General features: G+C 47.6%; 6 protein-coding genes across 6 annotated transcripts; 3 read left to right on the forward strand and 3 right to left on the reverse strand.

Annotated features, from left to right (window-relative positions):
• Positions 1-3166: 3166 nt before the first annotated feature.
• F5891DRAFT_1199316 (uncharacterized protein) lies at positions 3167-4030 on the reverse strand (the record flags this gene model as incomplete). The annotated part of the gene is made up of 3 exons (XM_041368738.1): positions 3167-3665; positions 3720-3866; positions 3939-4030. The coding sequence occupies 3 exons, from the start codon at positions 4028-4030 to the stop codon at positions 3167-3169; spliced, it is 738 nt and encodes a 245-aa protein (XP_041217104.1).
• Positions 4031-4111: 81 nt separating this feature from the next.
• Positions 4112-6431, forward strand: F5891DRAFT_987868 (uncharacterized protein; the record flags this gene model as incomplete). Its single annotated transcript, XM_041377957.1, has 11 exons — positions 4112-4276; positions 4330-4529; positions 4592-4943; positions 4980-5318; positions 5369-5401; positions 5451-5558; positions 5621-5634; positions 5687-5989; positions 6039-6116; positions 6196-6222; positions 6275-6431. 11 exons carry the CDS (start codon positions 4112-4114, stop codon positions 6429-6431), a joined length of 1776 nt encoding a protein of 591 aa, XP_041217105.1.
• Positions 6432-6919: 488 nt separating this feature from the next.
• Positions 6920-7078, forward strand: F5891DRAFT_966297 (uncharacterized protein; the record flags this gene model as incomplete). Its single annotated transcript, XM_041376219.1, has 1 exon — positions 6920-7078. A coding segment is annotated over one exon (159 nt), but the record flags the coding sequence as incomplete, so codon positions are not given.
• A 97-nt stretch (positions 7079-7175) lies between these two features.
• F5891DRAFT_1118826 (uncharacterized protein) lies at positions 7176-7493 on the forward strand (the record flags this gene model as incomplete). The annotated part of the gene is made up of 1 exon (XM_041363832.1): positions 7176-7493. A coding segment is annotated over one exon (173 nt), but the record flags the coding sequence as incomplete, so codon positions are not given.
• A 2379-nt stretch (positions 7494-9872) lies between these two features.
• On the reverse strand, positions 9873-10359 carry F5891DRAFT_966308 (uncharacterized protein; the record flags this gene model as incomplete). The annotated part of the gene is made up of 2 exons (XM_041376221.1): positions 9873-10124; positions 10171-10359. Coding segments are annotated over 2 exons (441 nt in total), but the record flags the coding sequence as incomplete, so codon positions are not given.
• A 2500-nt stretch (positions 10360-12859) lies between these two features.
• Positions 12860-20755, reverse strand: F5891DRAFT_1199319 (uncharacterized protein; the record flags this gene model as incomplete). Its single annotated transcript, XM_041368739.1, has 22 exons — positions 12860-12980; positions 13032-13186; positions 13238-13429; positions 13478-13616; positions 13663-13853; positions 13940-14012; positions 14071-14199; positions 14248-14406; positions 15124-15215; positions 15265-15407; positions 15455-15614; positions 15668-16511; positions 17034-17333; positions 17381-17979; positions 18033-18302; positions 18350-18754; positions 18811-18916; positions 18976-19029; positions 19075-19148; positions 19206-19446; positions 19493-19725; positions 19775-20755. The coding sequence occupies 22 exons, from the start codon at positions 20753-20755 to the stop codon at positions 12860-12862; spliced, it is 5661 nt and encodes a 1886-aa protein (XP_041217109.1).
• Between the last annotated feature and the right edge of the window lie 339 nt (positions 20756-21094).

Consider the following 21094-nt stretch of genomic DNA (forward strand, 5'->3'; position numbering starts at 1 on the left):
TCATGAAGGTACGAGTCCTTCTACTCGATCATGATCGAGAATTAAATATTATCTAGATTTTTATCAGTATGATGGCCTCGAGTATGACACCATACCTGAGGTGCTTCCTGACGAGGAGCTTCCTGACGATCGGCTTCCTGATGAGGCCCTTCTAGAAGAGGATCAAAATTCTGACCAACCTCGCGGTTCTCAAGGTGCCGCACAGCCAGACCAACAACCTCCGGTGGCACCTATTGATCATATCGATGATCTCGATCAAAACGGAGAAGAGGGGAACGGATCAGAGGGGAATGGGGCAGAAACACGAACGATGGGCTGGACTGATGAAGACTTAGACAGACTTCACTGCATGGCGCGTCTTCAGGATGCTCAAGACGCCATGGCTTTTATCACTGCCCTTCGAAAAGCTTCTCTGGACGACCCTTTTGCCCGTCTACCTCCTGATGCGCTCGATCGACTTCGAAACCCACCACGTGCACTCCCCGACGTCACAGATCCCGATCTCTTAATGTCCCTTAAGCTTTTTTTTGCTGACACGACGATCAAGGCGTACGACCTCATTCGCGCAGCCATTTCCGAACGACACCCCGATGACGACGTGTACAGCCACTACCGTGTCAAGCAGCTCTGCACTGAACTCAGTGGGGTTGTACCCCTTGTGCACGATATGTGTATCAACACGTGCTTGGCCTTTACAGGCCCCTTCGTTGATCTTGATCAATGCCCAAGGTGCAGGGAAGATCGTTGGGATCAGAAGAGAAGCACCCCGCAAAAGAAGGTTGCTCGACAGAAATTCGACACATATCCTATTGGTCCCCAATTACAGGCTCTATGGCGGCATCCTGATCACGCCGAAAAGATGTGCTGGCGTGAGCAGCGCACACAGGAAATTTTGGAGGCGTTAGGCATGACAGATGGGATTCCCGACGTCTATGAAGATGTCCTTCATGGGAAGCAGTATCTAGACGCCTGCCAATTGGGGAAAATTAAAGAAGGTGATCCCGTACTCATGTTCTCGATCGATGAGGCCCAGCTGTATGAATCCAAGCAGTCGGACTGCTGGATCTATATCTGGGTCCTGTTTGATCACTCCCCGGATAAACGCTATAAAAAGAAGTACGTCCTCCCTGGCGGCATAATTCCTGGCCCCAAAAAACCTAAAAACCTTGACTCGTTCATATTCCCCGGACTCCATCACTTATGCGCGATCCAGGCCGAGGGTCTTCCAATCTGGGATGGCGCACTTCACAGATTATTCACCTCCAATCCTTTCCTTTTTGTCGCAACTGCAGATGGGCCTGGAATGGCATTTCTCACCGGTCTCGTCGGACATCACGGCAAAATGAGCTGCAGGCTCTACTGTGGGCTTCCTGGTCGACATAAACTAGGTGCCCCCACTTACTATCCTGTACTTCGCCAGCCGATCGGTAACCACGATCACCCCGATATTCTCATCCATCAATTACCCCCCGCCGGATCATTCGATTACGAGGCAAATCTCCGTCGCATTGTCTCCTGCAGAAACGCTGCAGAATATGAATTCGCGCGCCTGGAAACAGGCATCACAAAGCCTAGCATCTTCTGCGGATTTCATTCTGATCGCATTCTCCCAGTGCCGCACTCATTCGGTTCAGACATTATGCATGTAGCTGCCATCAACGCTGGAGATCTACTGATACCACTCTGGAGAGGGACATTTAGAGCCGACCCAACGGATGATAAAGCCACATGGCGCTGGGCTGTACTCATTAAGGAAACTTGGAGGAAGCATGGATCGAGTATTGCTGATGCGACACCATACTTGCCCGGATCATTTGATCGCCCCCCTCGAAATCCCGCTGAAAAAATTCATAGCAGTTACAAGGCCTGGGAGTGGCTTCTGTATCTCTATGGAATGGGGCCAGCGACACTCTATGGAATCCTTCCAGAACCCTACTGGTCCAATTTTTGTCACCTTGCTCGAGGTTTGCGCCTCATGCAACAATATCATATTTCCCGTTCCGAACTTCTTGATGGCCATCAGCACCTTCTGGACTTTGCCGACGAATTCGAAGAAATCTATTACCAGCGCCGCAACGATCGGCTTCATTTCATTCGCCCATGGATTCATTCCCTCACTCATATCGGCCCTGAGACAGTCAACAAAGGCCCTCCCATCTGTTCTTCTCAATGGACTATGGAGAGGACAATCGGTAATCTCGGCCAAGAAATCCGCCTGCATAACTCGTCTGCCTACGCCAACCTTTCTCAACGTGCCATCCGACGCTGCCAGATCAATGCCCTCAAGGCCATCATTCCCACGATCGAACCATCAACAAACGCACTTCCTAAAGGATCCTTCGATCTCGGCGAAGGCTATATTTTACTCCGTCGACGAGAAAGAACTGCACACATGGTCCGGCCTTGCGAAGCTCAAGCTATAGTTAGATTCCTGGCCAATGACAGTGGCATCGAGATTCCTTCTGCACCTCCAATTACCAAGTGGGCACGTCTTCGCCTTCCCAATGGCCAGGTTGCAAGGTCGGCTTGGAAGGAAAACACCATGACAAAACAGCCAAGGATGGCACGCAATGTTAAGGTATGTTTATTGCATCTACATAGTTCAGCAAACTTATTTTTTACAGTTACACCTCGACGGACAGACAGCAATCGGCGAAGTACATTACTACTTCAACATGACTATACATGATCGTCGCAGGACCTTCGCCATGGTCTCGGTATACAGCGATCCACATCAAGATCTTCTTCATTGTTCCTTTCACACCGTATTCGCATGTCACCACCGCGGGGACAATTCATTGCGACTGATCGAAGTTTGTGCCATTCAATCCGTTGTGGCTATGGTCCCACATCAGTTTCCGGGTATCAACGGTATACTTTTCTATCTTATAGAGCGACCGGGTTTGGATATCATCACGATGAGTGGTATCAATGAGGAGGACATACCTGACGAGGATTAAGGTGAGTATTCTACTAGTATTTGACAGCATTAACTGACTACATCCCAAGACTAGAAGCTGACAAGGGAAGCTGATCGCATCATTGATCGCATTGATCGCATTGATCGCATCATTTTGAACATCGTTTGTATAACTTTCACGCATTTTTGAGTCGCTCATCTGTACAATGCATTCTAGTATATGAAAATACAATTCATTACTCTATTCTAATGAAGGTCCTTTAAGTCTTGTTTGATTTGACGCACTGTAAGAAAGCTGTTGTCGGCATGCGCACGATCATACCATTTGGCGTCTTCTTCTCGTGAAACATACTTCCAATAACAGGAATCTGGACCAGGGGGACTTGGAGTGTCGAAGAAGCTTTTCTTCTTGATCGGGGTCTTGATCGGTAAGTCTTCGACATCACTCTCCGGCTCGGTGACACTGCTGGGATCGTTTTTGGGAAGACTCTTGATCGAGGGCTGGGGTAAGGGCTGGGGTAAGTCTTCGACATCACTCTCCGGCTCGGTGACACTGCTTGGCTCGTTTTTAGGAAGATTCTTGATCGAGGGCTGGGGTAATTCTTCGATGTCACTCTCAGGCTCAGTGACACTGCTTGGCTCGTATTTTGGTGGGGGAGGGATTGGTGTTGTTTTCGCCAAAACAGATGGCACTTCTGGCTCGCTTTCTGACTCCATGACAGACTCCGTGGTGGATGTAGCTACACTGAAATTAATGAAGTCAAATGCACAAACTTACATTAAAAAACTTAAAACTCACTGTGTCACTGGTGGTAAGTCCATAAATGATACCAGACATGCCCGAATCCTGAGAGCATGAGAAGAAGGCCAGCATGCAGGATTGGCAACCAAGTCGTCTGACAAAGTCATAACAGGTGTGCTCGAGCGGGTGTCATTGGAATCAAGACTTAATATAATCGTTCGGTCAGATCCAGATCCCGAAGCAAAGAAGATCCGAAGCAGAGAACTTGATACTCACCTGGTATCAGCCTGGTAACCGTTATCAAGGTCATCAAGATCTGGATCCAATGATAGATCCAGAAAGTCCTGGACGGCTGATGGCAATGGCATAATGTGTTTGGACGATATACTATGGACTCGGTGAGTTGCCTTTCTTGACTCGAATTCAACCAAACACATACCTATACCATCATGTCCATCAACGACATTTCGGACATGACAGCGATAACCCCCGCCGGATATGCAGAGTTGATCAAAACTCATCTTCCCCCACTATCATTTCCCCCGTCTTGTGATCCGAGCGGTTCCCATCAATACTATTTCATACATGGCGACGCCCCCGATCCAAATCATAATGTGAGTTCTTGTCTGATCATGATCGGAGACATGAAACACTTACTTGATATCAGTCTCTTCTATCACAAAGTTCCAGCCTGCGATCTCTGCTCGATGATCAAGACCCCGCCGTGCCTGCTGATAGTGACAATCTAGTTGTCGAACTCAAATGCCAACTTATGGAACTACAACATACAGTAGCGAGTCTCCGAGCAGATTTACTTAGGGTTACGAGTGAGAAAACATCATTACTCTCAACCTGCCAAGCATTACAGTAAGTGCCATATCATTTTCATGCGCATATATTCACTCAAATGCGCATATATGCGTGTACAGGAACATTATTGTGAATATACGAAGCTCTGCAAGCTCTGTCGCATCGAGCTCATCAGCCTCACCCCCTTCCGACACATCAAATACCACAGACGAACGCAAGCCATCTTGCCTACTGGACAGAATGATTGAAGAGGAGTGCGATCGCGAACTTGATCCGGCAGACTATCGATCGGTGAACTCCTGGACGAAAAAGGATTGGCAGGAACACTTCCCAACGAGCTCGTCCGCTGTACCTGGATCTTCTTCGAAGAAATCAGCACGTGGTTCCAAGCGTATGGCGCAAGGTATCAATGTATCTTGTACTTACCTCCAGGACGAGAATGGCATACCTGTGTCAGCTCAGCGCGCAAAGGTAATTCGGACAACAATGTTGTCATGCTTCCGGCAGCTACATACCCAAGGACTTGCACCAGAATCGATCGGGCAAGCTTCACTCGACGTCATCAAGTGGCTGGTTCACATGTTGCGGAAGGAATACCTGGAGCTTCGTTTGTGCGCCGACAACTGGAAAACCACGAGGCTCATGATCGATAACTATTCCCAATGGTACAACTACCACATCAAGAAAAAGGGTGGCAAGCGTGTGAAGGCCGAGTCTGAAGACATGGGCCTAGAGGAAGAGACTGCCTCCGAAACGATCCCGATCATTAAAAAAAGAAGATTGTCTGACTCTGACGAGAACCACACCGCAAAGCGCCCACACGTAGATTCGTCATCAGAGGATATAGTAAGTTTTCATCTTCTTTGCTTGTCGCTACTGACATGATCGGTCTATAGCTAGCATCACCCCCTTCAATATCAACCGAAGAAGTAAGTTTTAATATTATTGTTTTATACTACTGACATAGTTGGTGTACAGTTAGTGTCACCCCCTTCGCCATCACACGATGGCACTACACCCAACCGTGAGCCAACCCCTCCACCACGAATGGACAAAGGCAAAGAGAAGGAAGTTGTTGCTGTCGAGGTGAGTCTCTCATTGTAGTACATGTTGTACCTGGCACTAATTTCACGTGTCTGATCTTACAGGTCAAAAACCCTCTGTAAGTCATCAATTCTATTGATGCGCTACACTGATGCGATCAATTCATTTAGCTCTAATCTTGTCCTCAAACCTCGACCCACACCCGTTTCACAGAAACCCCCTTCACCTTCTATTGTTTCCTCAAGTTCAGGATCCAACCCTGCTGTAGTGCCGCCCTCCACCAACATCACGCCAATCTCCAGGCCAGAGATCTCATCGAGTTCCGATTCAGCTTCCCTTGCTGTAAAAATGGAACTCGTTGGAGTGACCCACGCCGAACAAACGAAACCCACGATCAACTCAAAGCCTGATGCCATCAAGAAGCGACAGCCAAGTACCAAGCCGATGCGTGTGAGCCCCAAGATCACGGCGCGGTGCGTTCTATATATTATTTTCATAGCTAGATTAACTCTATCATTCTAGGAATCTTTGCGCCCTCGAGTGGCAATCAAACGGCAATCAAAAGGAACCAGCGAGCGTCTTTGCGACTTACTGGAATGGGTTGTCTACTGCCGACAAAGAGATGCGTCATTTTTTTCTTATATTAACATCTATTTAATTCTGTCTACAATTGTTCTAGTTATACAAGCGCAAAGTATCTGTTCAGGTGAGTTCTGTTGCCTGCATTCTATCACATGTACTGACCAAGTGTCCTATAGGTGGCTTCCTCAGGACTGGTTCAAGTGGACGACAACCACGATGACTAGAGGGCATATGGCGGGATGGCGGGATGGCGGGATGGCGGGCGGGATAGCGGACGAGGCGCAGCGAGCAGCGATACCCTACTCACCTAATGATAGCGATACCTATAGATAATGTCATTTGCTCTCGTTAGATTTGTTTTTGGATCAAATCGAGTGATATTTCGTATGTAAATGTGTATTGGTAGGTTTAAACAGATCGAGAATCGTATCTAAACGTCTAAATTTTTTCTCGATGTCTTTCTTTTTCCATCTCGAAAAGTCTCATTTGTCTAAATACATCGATAGATTTCATGGGCCTTTATTTTTTTAGATATCTATCTACGTATATCTACCTCATTCTTGTCGATTTTCACTGGGCGTCAAGGACACAACTTTGCAAGGTATTGGGAGCGCGCAAATTAGTAGGGACAAACAAACGCCAAACACTGACAGCACTTCGCACTGAATCACGTGACCATCATTTTGTCTCTAGCATTATCTCCTCCTTCTCTTTCCGGCCTCTATATCGCGACTGCTGCCTCTCTCATCTTCTTCGAAATCTCTCTCACTTTCCCGTCAGTGCATAGCAGAGTTCAGTTTAATTAGCTGGGCACGGTTATATCCCCCAAAGTGTCATTTTACACCTTTGAAAACCCTGCTTCCATGTTCTCGCTCACCCAACATGTGCAATCGGATGAAGATGCCGGAAACGGAGCGACGAGAGTATTCATTTGCTCATCCTGTACGAAAGCTGGCACTAGGCACTGGACTGGCCATTGAAAAGCTTGATGTGAGACGGTGACGAATCAACTATTCTAGAGGTAAGTATAGACTATTTGTGTGAGTGATGAATCTCTCTCGTAACTGACTTCCACAGACATCAGAACTCAATCGACTCAGAGAAGATGCCCGCCGGAGATATGTTTTAGATACGGCGCAGGGCGGAAGGTATGTGATCGTCATGCATTTTTTGGGGTGTATATTCGCGTGGTGTATTACAGCTCTGCATTCCTGTCGAGTTTATTTCCGGTAGATCATCGTGATGCTTGAATATTTAATTGCCCTGTTATCAGTCCGATTCAGTTGTCATGGCCTTCAGTGATCGATCGATTAGCACGGGATTATGCAAGCCTGAGATGCAGCTTTGTCACGCCTGATGCAAACAGCGCGTCGAAATATTGTCCGTCCAATTCACACCGAGTCGTGCCCACCATTTTCGTGATGGGTGATGTGATGTCAGATTCTGTGAGTCCTTTGAACTCATAATTTGCCTTGGATCAATGACTCTCCCTTCGTTCATCGCAGTCATCTGAATGCACAAACTCCATGGAATAAATATTGTTATATTACAAAAATTGACTCTGGTGGGGGACGGACCCATATAGATCGATCAGTAATTGAATATCATGGAGGGAGTTTCAGTAGCTGCAACTTCCAATATACGACTAGCCGCGTGCACGATCGAAAACAAAGTTGATGTGCATATGATACTTGTGAGTTGTTGCTCATTTGAAACTCGCGGAGGAAAAGGAATTGAACAATAGTCCAAGATGATGTGATTGAAAGACTAGATGTGTTCGATACATTCTGCCTATGCAAGGTAGGGAGGCGAGTCATAAAGGGAAAATAGTTATCGTACGGAATCGAATAGTAGGTGCAATACTGGCAAGTTAAACGTTAATGGCTCGACCGTAAATATACCAATCCAAGCGTAAACTTTCAAGTTGACATTGTAGGATATATGATACTGCTACATAGCGGTTTGCCTTCAAGACTCCAAAGACCCATTGTCCGTCTGCAAAGCGTTTGGGTTATCGATCATACGACGCAAATCGTAATACAAGCCCTGCACAGAGGATATGGCAGCATCAAACAGAACCTGATCTAGATCCCAAAGCACAAGCAAATCTTTCCTCCTTTGCATTGATTCCAAAGCCCAATACATACCTATAGTGAATTCTGTTAACTCTTCATTAGGAACGCTAGAATCCCAGCTTCGTAAAATATGCCTCGTCGCCACCACGAGGACTGGTAGTGCGCTGATGTCGACATCTGCGTAAATTCTGAACCATGCTTCTTCCCATCCTTTCCTGATGAATGCCTGCCACCTCTTCTGGGTAGGGCCGGGAGGAAGAACCTTGTCTGAGGAATTGATATATGTAAAAATTCCAGCAAGGTAACATCCGGAAAGCCAAGTCTGGGAGTGCTCGGCTAGAACAATGCAATGCTCGAAATGACCATCACGGGTCAGACGTTCGCGCCACTCATCACTCTGTGTAAGAGCAAAGATGAGACGAAAGTAGCAAGCATCTCGACCCCAGTTAAAAGAGGCGTGGGGTCCACTGCATGGGAGTGTCTGGTCCTGCGAGTGATTTGGACATGCGACAGTCAAAATAGCACACGAGAGCTTGTCCAAGAGTGTTGCATCCACACCCTGTGGTATTGACTCATTTGTCATAGATGCCAATTCGTCTCGAGCATCTGCAATGGCTCGTAGTGCAGCATGTCGAACACGGGGAGATCTGGAGGGGTCCATGCAATGGATGAGCGCCGTGATGTAGGAATGACGCTTGGTAGAGCTTCTTAGATTGGGCATGGCACTCAGCGCAAGCAGAGCATCGCCTACAGTTTCGTCATCTGCTGCGATATTTGCTTCTTCCACTAAGTAGTCGACGAGCCAGTCAAACTCTTCGCAGCTGAGTATGAGCCCATCACTGCAACGCCACCGGAAATCACCATCCCAAATTAATCCTTCATCGTTTGGAAGCCTAAAGAAATGGGAATCCCCGTGGACAACCAGTGTTCTCAGAGACGTGCGTGCATCAGCCTTGTGCTTATGCTTCTGTCGAGCTTCCGCTTTCTGTGTATTCTTGAGGTGATTGCAGGCGTTACGGCTGTCCATGAACGCATCATGAATGAAACGGCTCTTGCCTCCCCAACAATTACGGATAGATATGGGTTTGTAACCAAAGCCTAGAGGTATCTCCAGCGACTGGCTGTAAAGATGGGCTATGGCCTTGCCACACTTCACCAATACCTCTTCCATTTCATAGCATGCTACAAAGTTATCCTTTAAGCGTGCACAGATCGCGGAAATATCAAGATTCTGCGGCCATTGCACGAGAGGTACCATTGCAGCCGCAGCTTCGACGACTTCTGGATGAGTGGACGTCTCTAGTATCCACCGGATGGCGGACGATTTAATGGACGCACTATCAGGAGTGGAAGTCAATCTGTCCGGGAGGAATTTTCTGCAGATGGCTCCCATTAGTTCAGCTCCTGGTGTCCGGAAAGGACTGTCCGGGCGCAAAATTGTCACGAGGAGAGCGCTTGCGTAAAACAGCATGCCGAATGCGGTGGAGCAGATGACGACGCTGGATATCGTGGTTTGCTGGGTCCACATGTTGGCGCTGAGCGATAAGCCGAATAAGAGTAGTGAGATCTGGAGGAGCACGAGGAACCCCTGCAAGACGGTCTGGAGCTGAAAATACTCCAGCCCATTCATTTTCCTCTGCCTCTGTATGCAGCGTTCCTCGAGCGACCCTCGTCCGCGAGCTGTTTTGTAAGCGTTGAGCCATTGCTTTCCCAACACAGCCCCAAACGCAGCCAAGACGCTGAACGAGAGGCTAGCATACGCAAGCGTTTGCATCCAGATAGTCGAAGAAGGATATGGCGTGGAAGAGGAAAGACCGCTGATGTCATTTGTAGTGTTTGTGCCGTTAGCTGTCATTTGGATAAGGTGAAACAAGAGGACGTTGGTAGTTTCTGCCGGGTTGGGTTGCATTCCGATGATAAAAGTGGAGTTGACAGCTGAGAATAAACCAGCCTGGTTCGCCTGTTAGATTTGTATTGATAGATATGAACACACGCACAAAAGTCAAGATGATGCCCATATCGCCATTCGCGCGCTCTAAAAAGTCATTATCGTACCCCGTCGAAACCTCGTCGTACGTCGCCCAAAACTTCGATTCAACGTCTTTGTTGTTACGTTCTTCAGCTATAGGAAGCCCTTGTCGTTCGTTGGGGATCTGTTCATCAATGTTTGACCTGTCGTCCAGCATAATCAGACCTCAAGTATTTCGCATTGATTGATCGCTTGAAACTTACACATTCTTAATAGGGCTTCTCACGCTGGCCTCTGCAAGCTTCTCGCTCGTTGGAGGGGGCTTTCCAGTGATTTCATTGCTGTAAATCCAAAGTGATACGCTCGGCCCAATCTAGCTTGTCACTTACTCGTTTCTGAGGCCTGGAGTGTCAGTGTCGACAGGTGCGGGACAGCGTCGTGATGACGTGCCTTGCATGTTTTCGTCTGCGGTGATCATCGAAATGTTGAGGGCGTTGAATGAGAGAGGTGGTTGGTTGGTAAAAACGAGGCTCGAAGTGCTGTGCTGGCGTCAAAGTAGTTACACATCACAGAAGCGCACAAGCGGCCATAAGATGATAATAAGGAGAGCATACTGAAAGTGAATGATTGTAAAAGGTTTGGTCACGGTGCAAGAATATAAGAGTTCACGTAGCGAAACCAGGCCCCTGATCGCTGTAGTATTTGCAATTAATTTCATATCCAATTTTGTCTTGTTCCTTTGTACAGTCCAATTTGCTACTACCTTGCATTGACATGCTTTATATCGTTGCCTACCGTATAAGAACAATGCTTGAGTACTAGTGTGAGTTATGATAATCCCATACAGATACATCAGTGAATCAGTGAACAAATGAGAATGGTATCTAAAGCAATATAATGTAAAGCATCGCAACAATCTTCGTAAATCTGCTGACTGCTTTCACATGGGAATATTTGGCATTGTCGAGGAAACACGAATTTGCAAGTACACTAGCCCAGTAGTACTACTTGCTTCGCGAGCCTTTGCACTTAGATGGATCGACCAAAAATTGAATGCGCACAGGTTTACGAAGTTAAATATAGACCGAGACTGAGAGGGTCAAGGAGGGAGGTTTCGATGTGCTAAAATGAACGACACTTTGGTGAAGTTTCCCGTGGTACAGATGGATATCATTTGGTCTTCACACGACACATTTTTACTAGCTTAGGATGACTATGACATGAATGCAACTTGCTCGAGCGTAAAAAGTACGAGTACGTGTTGCAAGAAGACCATAACAACAGAGTCATGCATACTGCATGTTTATTGATCGGACCGTCAATCAAAGGCATTCTGATCAGCCTTGGCTGATGTAAATAATATTGTGCTAGACTGAGAACACTATAAGAAAAAATTGGACGCGCAAAAAAAGACAAAGTGTTCTCCGATCAACAACGATACATCGTTTACCTGCGAAGATAACGCTCGAGCCAGGTGAACCACAAGTGCCCTGGTGAAAACAACGTTCAAGATATCGAATCGTTGTCTGCTAGACATCGATCGGGGATCCGTGCGGAAAAGCGTCGCCTTTACGAAGCAGCAGATGCGTTCAATACGTGAGCGAGGTGAAAGCAACGTTTAAGATTTCGAATCATTGTCTGCTAGACATCAATTGGGGATCCGTGCGAAAAAGCGTTGCCTTTACGGAGCAGCAGATGCGTTCAACACGTGAGCGACAAATCAACTTTTGTCCCGCTGTGACTTTTGACGACATTTGTTTGGAATGCTTAATATTTATCGTCAAAACCCTGGTGTAGCACTGTAAGCACACCCAAGTAAATGTCAAACCGCTGTAAGTATACGTGATGGTAGTGTTAACTTGTAATCTCACACAATCATTGCTATCTTCAGAATTTAAATTCTTTTAGCCCCTTAGCCCGAAATTTCGGCACTGTGGCTTTGTTGCCGCGATATAGACTAGGCCATCATCATGGATCGTGCATCGACACAATCGCATGACGTTGTGCACTACAGAAGAGTTTTTAACAAGGATATTTTGAAGTTATTTGCTTACTATTTCACAGAGGTAATAATATGAGTCGAGTTCCCATGCATTGACGCAATCGCATGACGTTGTGCACTACAGAAGAGTTCTTAACGAAGATATTTGGAAGGTTATTTGCTTACTATTTCACAGAGGTAACAATGTGAGTTGAGTTCCCGTGCATCGACGCAATCGCATGACGTTGTGCACTACCAGAAGAGTTCTTAACGAGGATATTTTGAAGGATGTTTGCTCACTATTTCACAGAGGTAACAATGTGAGTCGAGTTCCCGTGCATCGACGCAATCGCATGACGTTGTGCACTACCAGAAGAGTTCTTGACGAGGATATTTTGAAGGATATTTGCTTACTATTTCACAGAGGTAACAACGTGAGTCGAGTTCCCGTGCATCGACGCAATCGCATGACGTTGTACACCACCAGAAGAGTTCTAAACGAGGATATTTTGAAGGATATTTGCTTACTATTTCACAGAGGTAACAACGTGAGTCGAGTTCCCGTGCATTGACGCAATCGCATGACGCTGTTCGAGTTCAAATATTTCGCATCTTCACAATTCGCGCTCTAATGACTAGGAGTTATGAAATTGCACGCATTGCTTTCAGACATTTGATAGGCTTGTCATTAAGACTACTATAGTGTGTAATTAATGAAATGTAACAAGTTCGAGAGCTAGTCAGAGTCGAACGGGGCCTCCTCCATCTCCAGTCTCTGGGCAGCGAGAGCACTGACGGACATCTGGGAAATGACATCCAGCGTCAAGTCCTGTCGGTGATTTCGTCCAAAAACTTTCCTACACAGGACGTTAGCGATCACTGCGAGCTGCTGACAGTCAGGCATCTACCTTGTCCACCATTCCAGAAGCGCATTTACCCTAGCTCGCGCGGCTGGACCTGGCGCATCTTCGAAAAAATCTACGATGTTGTTCCAGAACAATTGATAATCGAAGTCCGCATCCACGGTGCGCCAGGAGGTGATGTTTGAAAGAGCAAATCGGACCTGCCAAAATCAATGTTAAATTTATAGTCGGACGCAAGAATTGAAACGTACCTGACAAGCAGTGTAGGCAATCGCGCGAGGACTCACCTTCCTCATGCCTATGATGGAGGCGACGCAAGTCTTGACTCTTGCTTGGTCTGATCGTCTCCGGGCGCGTCGGTTGTTCTCCAGAATATCGGCACCATCCCCGTCCCCATCTACTTCATTGGCAGAGGACGGAGAAGTGAAAATGGCCTTGAAGCCCTATGATGCATTGAGCTGTGATTCAGTCGGAAAAATAAGGTCACGCACCATGACCAATAACTTTGACTTCATGAGGCCGCGCTCGAGATTCTTGACGGAAGCCTCATAGCCTTCATACATAAATATCGGCCATGAGTTCTCGGAGACGATGTAAGCAGCTGTGCGGTCACGAATCCCAGCCCTGACGCTGGACAAATATCAGCAACGTGTGGGCGATGAGGACTGTTGCTTACGTTGGATCGTCCCAGCGCCATTCCGCTGGACAGAGCAGGCGACCACATTCATCATTCACGAAGCCCCGGTGGTGCTTGTCATCGGTCCTGAGAAGCGGAGTCGGATTACGCTCGATGTTCACCCACGATGCAATGAGCTCCTTGAGAGTGCCTGTGTCATCGCCACGAGCCGAGTCCGCACCTCGTTTGAGCTACATAAAAAATGAGCAGGGCTATAATAATAAAGACGTTGAGGGCAAGCCTTTCTGAGCATCTCTTCCGACTCCTCATGGTCAACGTTTGTTAGTTTCTGGTGAATCCATGGTAGTGTCTTGCAAAGTTCGATATAGCCACGTTGGTAGCGATCTTGTCTGTGCATTGTTGTAAATAAAATCAGTACCACCGTGACAAACATCATCGAATCCTTACTCAACAGTAGCGTCACTGTCGCCGTCTTCACAGCGCCGGTCGTTTTCGGCAATAAGGTCCTCCATGGGAGTATAAAGGGCGACCATACGGCGGATCGCTCGTCCCTGCGAGACATAGTAGATCGTCTTCCTGCAATGGGGAGTCAAAACCACCTGGAGAATTCAAGAGGATGCATACCTCTGTTTTGTTACCCTGTCCTGTTTCATAATTTCGACCTCCTCCTCAAGAGCCGCAATCCTTCGCTTCGCTCTGGCATGCGGAGACGTCGGGATACACAGGGAAACTCCCTGAGCCTGACTTGGAGCGCTGCCCGAATCGTTCCCCGATTCCATCATACTAGAGTTCGAAGGTCAGAAAGAGGAGTGCAGCAAGCGAGTGTGAAAGTGAACGAGGGTGAAAGCCTCCTACGAGGTTGTCTTATATGCGTACGACGTCTGCACTAATGACCTAATGAAAAATGAATACGTGTTGGTTAGAATTCTCAATTAAGCAGGTGGAAGTTAGCCTTACACGGAAGTAATTTAAAACTTTACTGTTAAGCCATAAATTGACTGCGTGTTGGGCCTTTTTAGGATAGTCTAAGGAACGAAGTTAGCTAGGCGCGACAGATGCCGGAACAAGCGTCTCTTGGTCGTTTCCTGAATCTTTTCGGTATATCAGATCTTCCACGTCGTTCGGTGGAAGTCCAGCCTTGATTTATTCTATGGATTTCCTACATCTATTACCTCGGTAACGCTATCAGATGTCAGATACCAAGTCAAAAGTGCTTACTCACAGCACGAGTACTCGTTGGCCTCGGCTTGACCAATCCTCCTGAAGTGTGGCGAGCATCTGCCTCGCCCTGCTCGTTAACGTGACGACCGTCCCATCACCTTGTAGCACACTGGTGCAGGAAGGGAATAAAACATCAGGAGCTCCCTTGACGAACATCCATGTCGATTCTGCGTTCTTTTCAAAAGATACTATTCTCCCTCTTTTTGAGCCTCCCTCTGCTGTCGCTGTAAATTGGCCTCCGACTTAGTCTGTGAATAAACAGCTCTTTGTATCACTTACGCAAAGGCACGATTCTTTCTCTTCCGGCTTTCCTTCTTGCCTACATTTCGAGCCAATTTCCGTTTGGCAGCAGCTTCTGGGTTGGTGGTCGCCTGCTCGAAGTGATGAGTACTGGTGCAAGATGAATGAAACCCAACCCACCTTCGTGGCCCGCGCTACTCGTCTTTCTTGCTGGATGCTAGATGCTCCCTGCCTGATGCGGTTGTACGTATTGGCAAAAACCGTCGTGCCAACTTTGTTTTGAGGCAAGTCAAGAAGTTCGGTGGCCGTAACTTTCAGCTCCTCTGCAATGCTATGAATATATGACCAACTTGAAAAGCGATATGCATACCCATTCCGGCATTGCGGATTGTATCGTCCTCCGTTATCCGATAAACAAATGTAAGTATGTGCGTCAAGAACCGCTCAAGTTGCGTGGCCTCCATGTGAGACGCCATAGCAGCAAAGAAGCGCAGAATGGACAAGGGAGCCAACGACCAGGTTGTTTGATTCTGAAACAGGAAAGTCAGAGGAAGTTAGATTTGATGGCATTAACCGAACTCACAGGGGCATTACCGCGGTTCCGCCGCGCGATGTGGGCTGAGCGAGCTTGATACGACAACTTGGAGAAGAGCCAAGGTAGGGGATCCTGAGAGCTTTTTTCTCGGCTCATTTGCGTAGGTTTTGATTGTTCAGCGGAGTCATCGCTCTCACCACCATCCGAGTCCGTCTCGGCTGTGTGGTTGGTATTACTCCCGAAGGGCGAAGAAGAGGGGACAGTGCAGAGTAGTTTTCCTACGAAGAAAAGGTTCTGCACAATCTGTAGACCGAGAGGTGCGTCGAGATTGGAGCTCTTCAACTGTGTGCATAGCTTCTCTGCAATATCTTTCATCGACTGGAGGGTAAGGTGCGAATTCTCGAGAGTGGGGGTAGGGCCGTAAAATGCGAAGAACACGCCCAACAGCTGACAAGCTGCTGAGCGTACCCAAGCGTGTGGAAAGAGGAGGTATGGGACGAGTTTGTCCTGGGTGGTTTTTATCGCATCAAGCGTATGCTCAGGCAAGGTCTGCAAGAGCTTCGAGACAGCAAGCATTGCCTGGTACGGCGGTTGCCATTCCACGTCAACATCCATGTCTTTTCCATCGCCATCGCCATCGCCATCCAACAGGGTCAGCGACTGAATGCTGTCGTCCAAGATCTCTTGAACATCGACGAACAGGGCAGCGGCATGCGGAGAAGCTTCTCGCTGTAAAGCGTCGATGATGAGCCTGTATACCTGCACCGTAACCGCCCTAAGTTTTGCTTGCCCTTGTTGACTGGCCCACGCGTGCAGATGACCAACAAGTACTTTTCTCTCGTCCTCTCCCAACCTCTTGATCAAGCTTTGAAGGTCTGATGCGGAAGCTTCTCTGCAAGACAGAGTACAAGGGCAACGAGAATCATCTCCGCGTGTTTTGCCAGCAATGCAGAGTCGAACTTGTTCACAAGCACACCTAAGAGTTCGAGAATACTTGAACGTCCTGACGCATGTTCATACGAAAGATTTCGGGCAAAGAAACCGAGGGTGGTCTGCAGTCTTCCAGAGCGTTGAGGATATTCGAGGAGAAACTGAAGAAGAAGGGATCGAGCGGACTCGCGAGTCTGTGCCGCTTGTGACGTGACCAAGATAGCATATACGTGACGCAGCCATGACGTCGTAAAGCTCAGGTACAATCAACCGTCCGACCACAATAGCTCTCAGTAACGCAAAAACGGTGCTCTGCCTGTCGAAGTCCTCGAGGTAGGGTGAAACCAATTCAATCAAGAACAGTAGATCTTTCTCTTTGACCTGAGCGCCCTCGCACTCTCGTATAATAATATAGATAGGACGAAGCCAAAACTTCAATTTTTTTGGTCAACTATACAATCAAAAAGAGAGATCATTATCAAACGAGTCGTCGTCAGGCTCTCCTGTATCTTCCAATTCCGACTCGGATTCCTCAAGTCCATCACCTTCGTCTTCCGACTCCTCGCAAAGATCACTTTCACAGTCCATCCGTTCTTCATCGGAATTTTCTTCGTAGTCCTGACCATCATTTCCGAGTCTACCTTCGCCGATGTCCATGGCTTCCACAGGTGCTACTGACCGGAAGCCAAAACATTCTCTAACAGCTCTCCGCAAAGATACTGGATGTCCTACACCCAAGTCAGTATAGCGCAGGAACATATCGCGGTCAACAAAACTAGTAGCTCTAACAGGTAAGAATCATTCAGCAACATAAAGGCACATCACACTCACATGCCGACATAATACTCTTCCCAGTCATCTTGTTCTTCCTTGGGACGTGCTAAAGATTTTCCATAGCGAAGCGCACTCACACCGCGCCCCGAAGCGAATGAAGGGATTAAATGAGCCCCTCGAATCACTTGACCTGGATCAAGAAATCCGAACGCGTCGCGGTCCGACTCCTCCACGAATGCTACCTTGGGAAGGCGGGCGCGCTGCATGCCAGACTGATATTCTGACGGTATCAATGATGCAAACCATCGGACATAGAGAACGTCGACACGCTGTGCTTCGGTGCGACCACAAGACCCTTGAAGCCAAGTATCTATGTGATAGATACCGAGTACGCGAGCATACCAATATGGGTGAGTAGGGGCGGTTTCTCCAGAAAGCACCATCACATCTGCGTGTGTGCAGAGGTTGATAGTATCATATTCGCGCCTCATGTCGTAAGTAGTGTAGTGTACCTTCATCGTCTGGACCGAGTAGACCATATTGTTAGGTATGATGACCTTGTTGCGCTCCTCGTCCGTAAACATGTGATCGCAATCACTGACATCCAGCTTGTTTAGCCTGTACAAGATATGGTCCTTGAGTTTCGGGATGAAGCCCTGAAAGTCGTCATCATAAGCAAACTGGGCCAAAAGTGCGAAGCCATTTTCACCTTAGTAGCTGGATCGTTGTCGTGTTTCTGAAGGAATGCGAACAGCGAAACTGGATTATTTCGACTACTTGCTATAAAATAATGGTCTTGAGGACACAGTGGAGTAGGAGAGTTGGCCGGAATTTGGTCACTTGACAAGGTGTCATTTGCTGCTTCCCTAACTCGCCGTAGCATACGACGCCTACGCTCGTGTTTTGCTAGCTGTGCCGGAGTGTCCAGCTTGCTCGTTAACGGATAGAATGCCTTCAAGATTCTGTGCGCCAGTTCTCCCTGGCCAATAGCATAAGTTTCGTATTGTCCTTGAAGAGAATACGTACGATCTGAGTAGTAAAAGAGTCGGTAGTGCCGAAGAGCTTGATAGTGCGCACGTAGTCACCCATTGCGTGAAACTTATAGGTATTTAAATTGAACTTTTTCGTTCTTGGCCCACTGGATTCCGAAGAAGCCACATTACTGGATTCGGGACGTTGAGCCAACCTTCGTTGGCGAGCTGCCGTCTCTTTTTGTAATTCTACAGTGTTAAAGGCGGTGCACGTAAAGTCACGGAATTTCCGTAACTGTCGAGAGAGAGTTTTGAATGTGTCCTCGAAGAAACCAAGGGTCGACTCCGAATGATTTCTTAACTTGGCAAGTGCATGCCATTGAGCGAATCTATACAAAAGAGTCTGCACAATCATGTCATGACTGGCGGGAAACAGCCCTTCGAATACTGGTATTGCACACTACAGAGATCGTTAGTACGCTACATAGAGAACGGTAAAGTTAAAGAGCAAAAAACCTGTAAAATGTCTTCGAAGTCCCGCGCGGCCAGCCTCTTCATGTCAGATGTGTTATTTGCAAAGGTTCGAATTACCCCACTACCGAAGGTTGGGATCTGACGAAATCTGTGGTATCATAGAATTGTTACTGATAAGTTACGCAGAAACATTGGACAGAAGCCTACCTGGAGTCTAAGGTTGCAACTAGCTGAGCTCCGCCTGGCAGTGCATATAGGATCCTGACGAGGTGAGTAAATAGAGCCTTCCAAGTACCCAGCTCGCACTCATGCATGAGATCCACGACGAGCATCCGGAATGGGTCGAGGTGCAGGGCTCCGAGCTTCTCGACAAATTTGTTCTGCCAGTTACTCATCTGAGCAGTACTCTGACATAGCTGCATAAAATCCGCGCTCACCATAACAGGCACCCAGGAGCCCTCTCCAAGCGCCTCTTCAACTTTCGTACCGTCTACAGTGTTTCCCCACTTATAAATATATTCTCGTGCCGTGAAGATATTAGCCTTGACGTAGACTCGGAGATTATCGAGACGACTCTTCATGTCCTTGAGGAAGCCTAGAGAGGCGAACAGACTTTTTGGCGTGAGACAGCGCGGGCAGGGACATGAGCCCATGTCTTTGATGGTAGCAATTAAGACCCTGAAACTCATTCAGTAATCCACCAATCCTCAAAAACGTAACGCACTTTTCGGGATAGTCAGCTGAATACGTGAATATACGAGGAAATACCCTGCGTAACACTCCATCGGCACATTTTAGTACGATACCATGGCGGTATGCTTGAATGAAGTCTTGATCTAGTAAGGTATCCCAGCATGCGTGGAACAACTCGCGTCGACAATGAGCGTGAAGAGCGGCCATGCCACTCTTCGATATTCGAGGCAAGTTGCTTATAATATCTTTGACCTTATCAGGCAGCTAGCGTGCAATGTCAAATGGTGCTTGAAGGCAGAAAAGGAAAACTTACCGACGGTAAAAACCCTACAAGGTGACATGCACCAGAATTTGGTGCAGAACGTGCATATTTGGTCAGGTTTCCGAAGTACATATAAAGTGGCCAGGCTTTCGCCGTTCCGAAGTTCGCCAGATGTGTGGCATCGGAAAAAAACATGAGGCCAGCTATTACCCGTTCCAGTGAACATCCGGACTCCTTTGGGAGCTTTTGCAGCTCATCCTGGGCATCTAGCCATGAGTCAGACGTGTACAACTCATCGAATATTCGCTCTTCATGACCGTCCAACGGATCCTTCCACAGACGCTTAAAAGGTGAGAGATGGAATGCGCTCGCTTGAATATCAGCGAAAGCCGACCTGATCACTTCAACGAGTGGGCGGAAATGGAACCCTGGAACGAGAAAAGATCTAGTGTCGCCATCACCCAATTTTGTAGGAATATCGATAGTGACATTGGCTTGAGTCCAGTCATCTGGAAACTTGATATTCTTGCCGCTGGGGTCGTCGTCCAATTTTCGCAAATTGTTCTTTACTGAGAAGTCCTCTAGGTGCGCTATGTCGAAGTCTTTCGCCAGCATTACTTCCTTGACGAGACGAGCGACTTCAGTCTCGGATTTCTGATTGCTTCCGGAATTCATCCAAGACATCAGCCGGTAGACCGTCATGTTAGGAAAAGGATAAGGAGGTGGGAGAATACCAGGCGAATCAGTCTCCCCCATGATAATTGGACACGTCGTTGAGAGTAGCTCGGATGGAACGAATTTGTCTGGCTCGAAGGATGGGCGGCGGGGGTACAATCGGCCGAGTCCAAGAGAATTGAACGAAGTCTGAAGTGTGTCTCGTAATGTCAATAGGACTCTCCGTATTCTAGATTGAGGTGGGGCGATATTTCGAGCGCTACCGTGACCAGTAGGCGAAGCATCAATATGATCCGAGATATTGGCGTCCTCATCAGAAAGAGAGATATTCTCGAAAGGCCTGGGTATCCGTCTCATTGGCAGATGGTACAAAGGTTTTTCTGCTAAAAGAATGATTAGTAAATGTTGGGAACCCACTACTGCCAGGAGACTTACTAGTAGTACCCGACTGAGCATGATGAGAGTCAATCTCAGGTACTGCACTATTGAAACTATCGTCTACATCAAATTGTTGCTGCGAGGTTTGCTGGAAATGCCCGTGACTCCCTGCTGCGCCGGAAGTGTGTCTTCCATGGACAGCCTGGATCTTGCCATACCTGGCGGACGGTTTACACGAAGCAATAGGCTTTGAACAGTCACGCCGACCCTCAGGCACATGCTGAATAGGCAATATCGTTTTGTTCTAGAAATATGTCA

This window comes from Suillus fuscotomentosus, assembly GCF_016647785.1.
Source record: "Suillus fuscotomentosus strain FC203 chromosome Unknown F5891scaffold_183, whole genome shotgun sequence".
NCBI lineage: Eukaryota > Fungi > Basidiomycota > Agaricomycetes > Boletales > Suillaceae > Suillus > Suillus fuscotomentosus.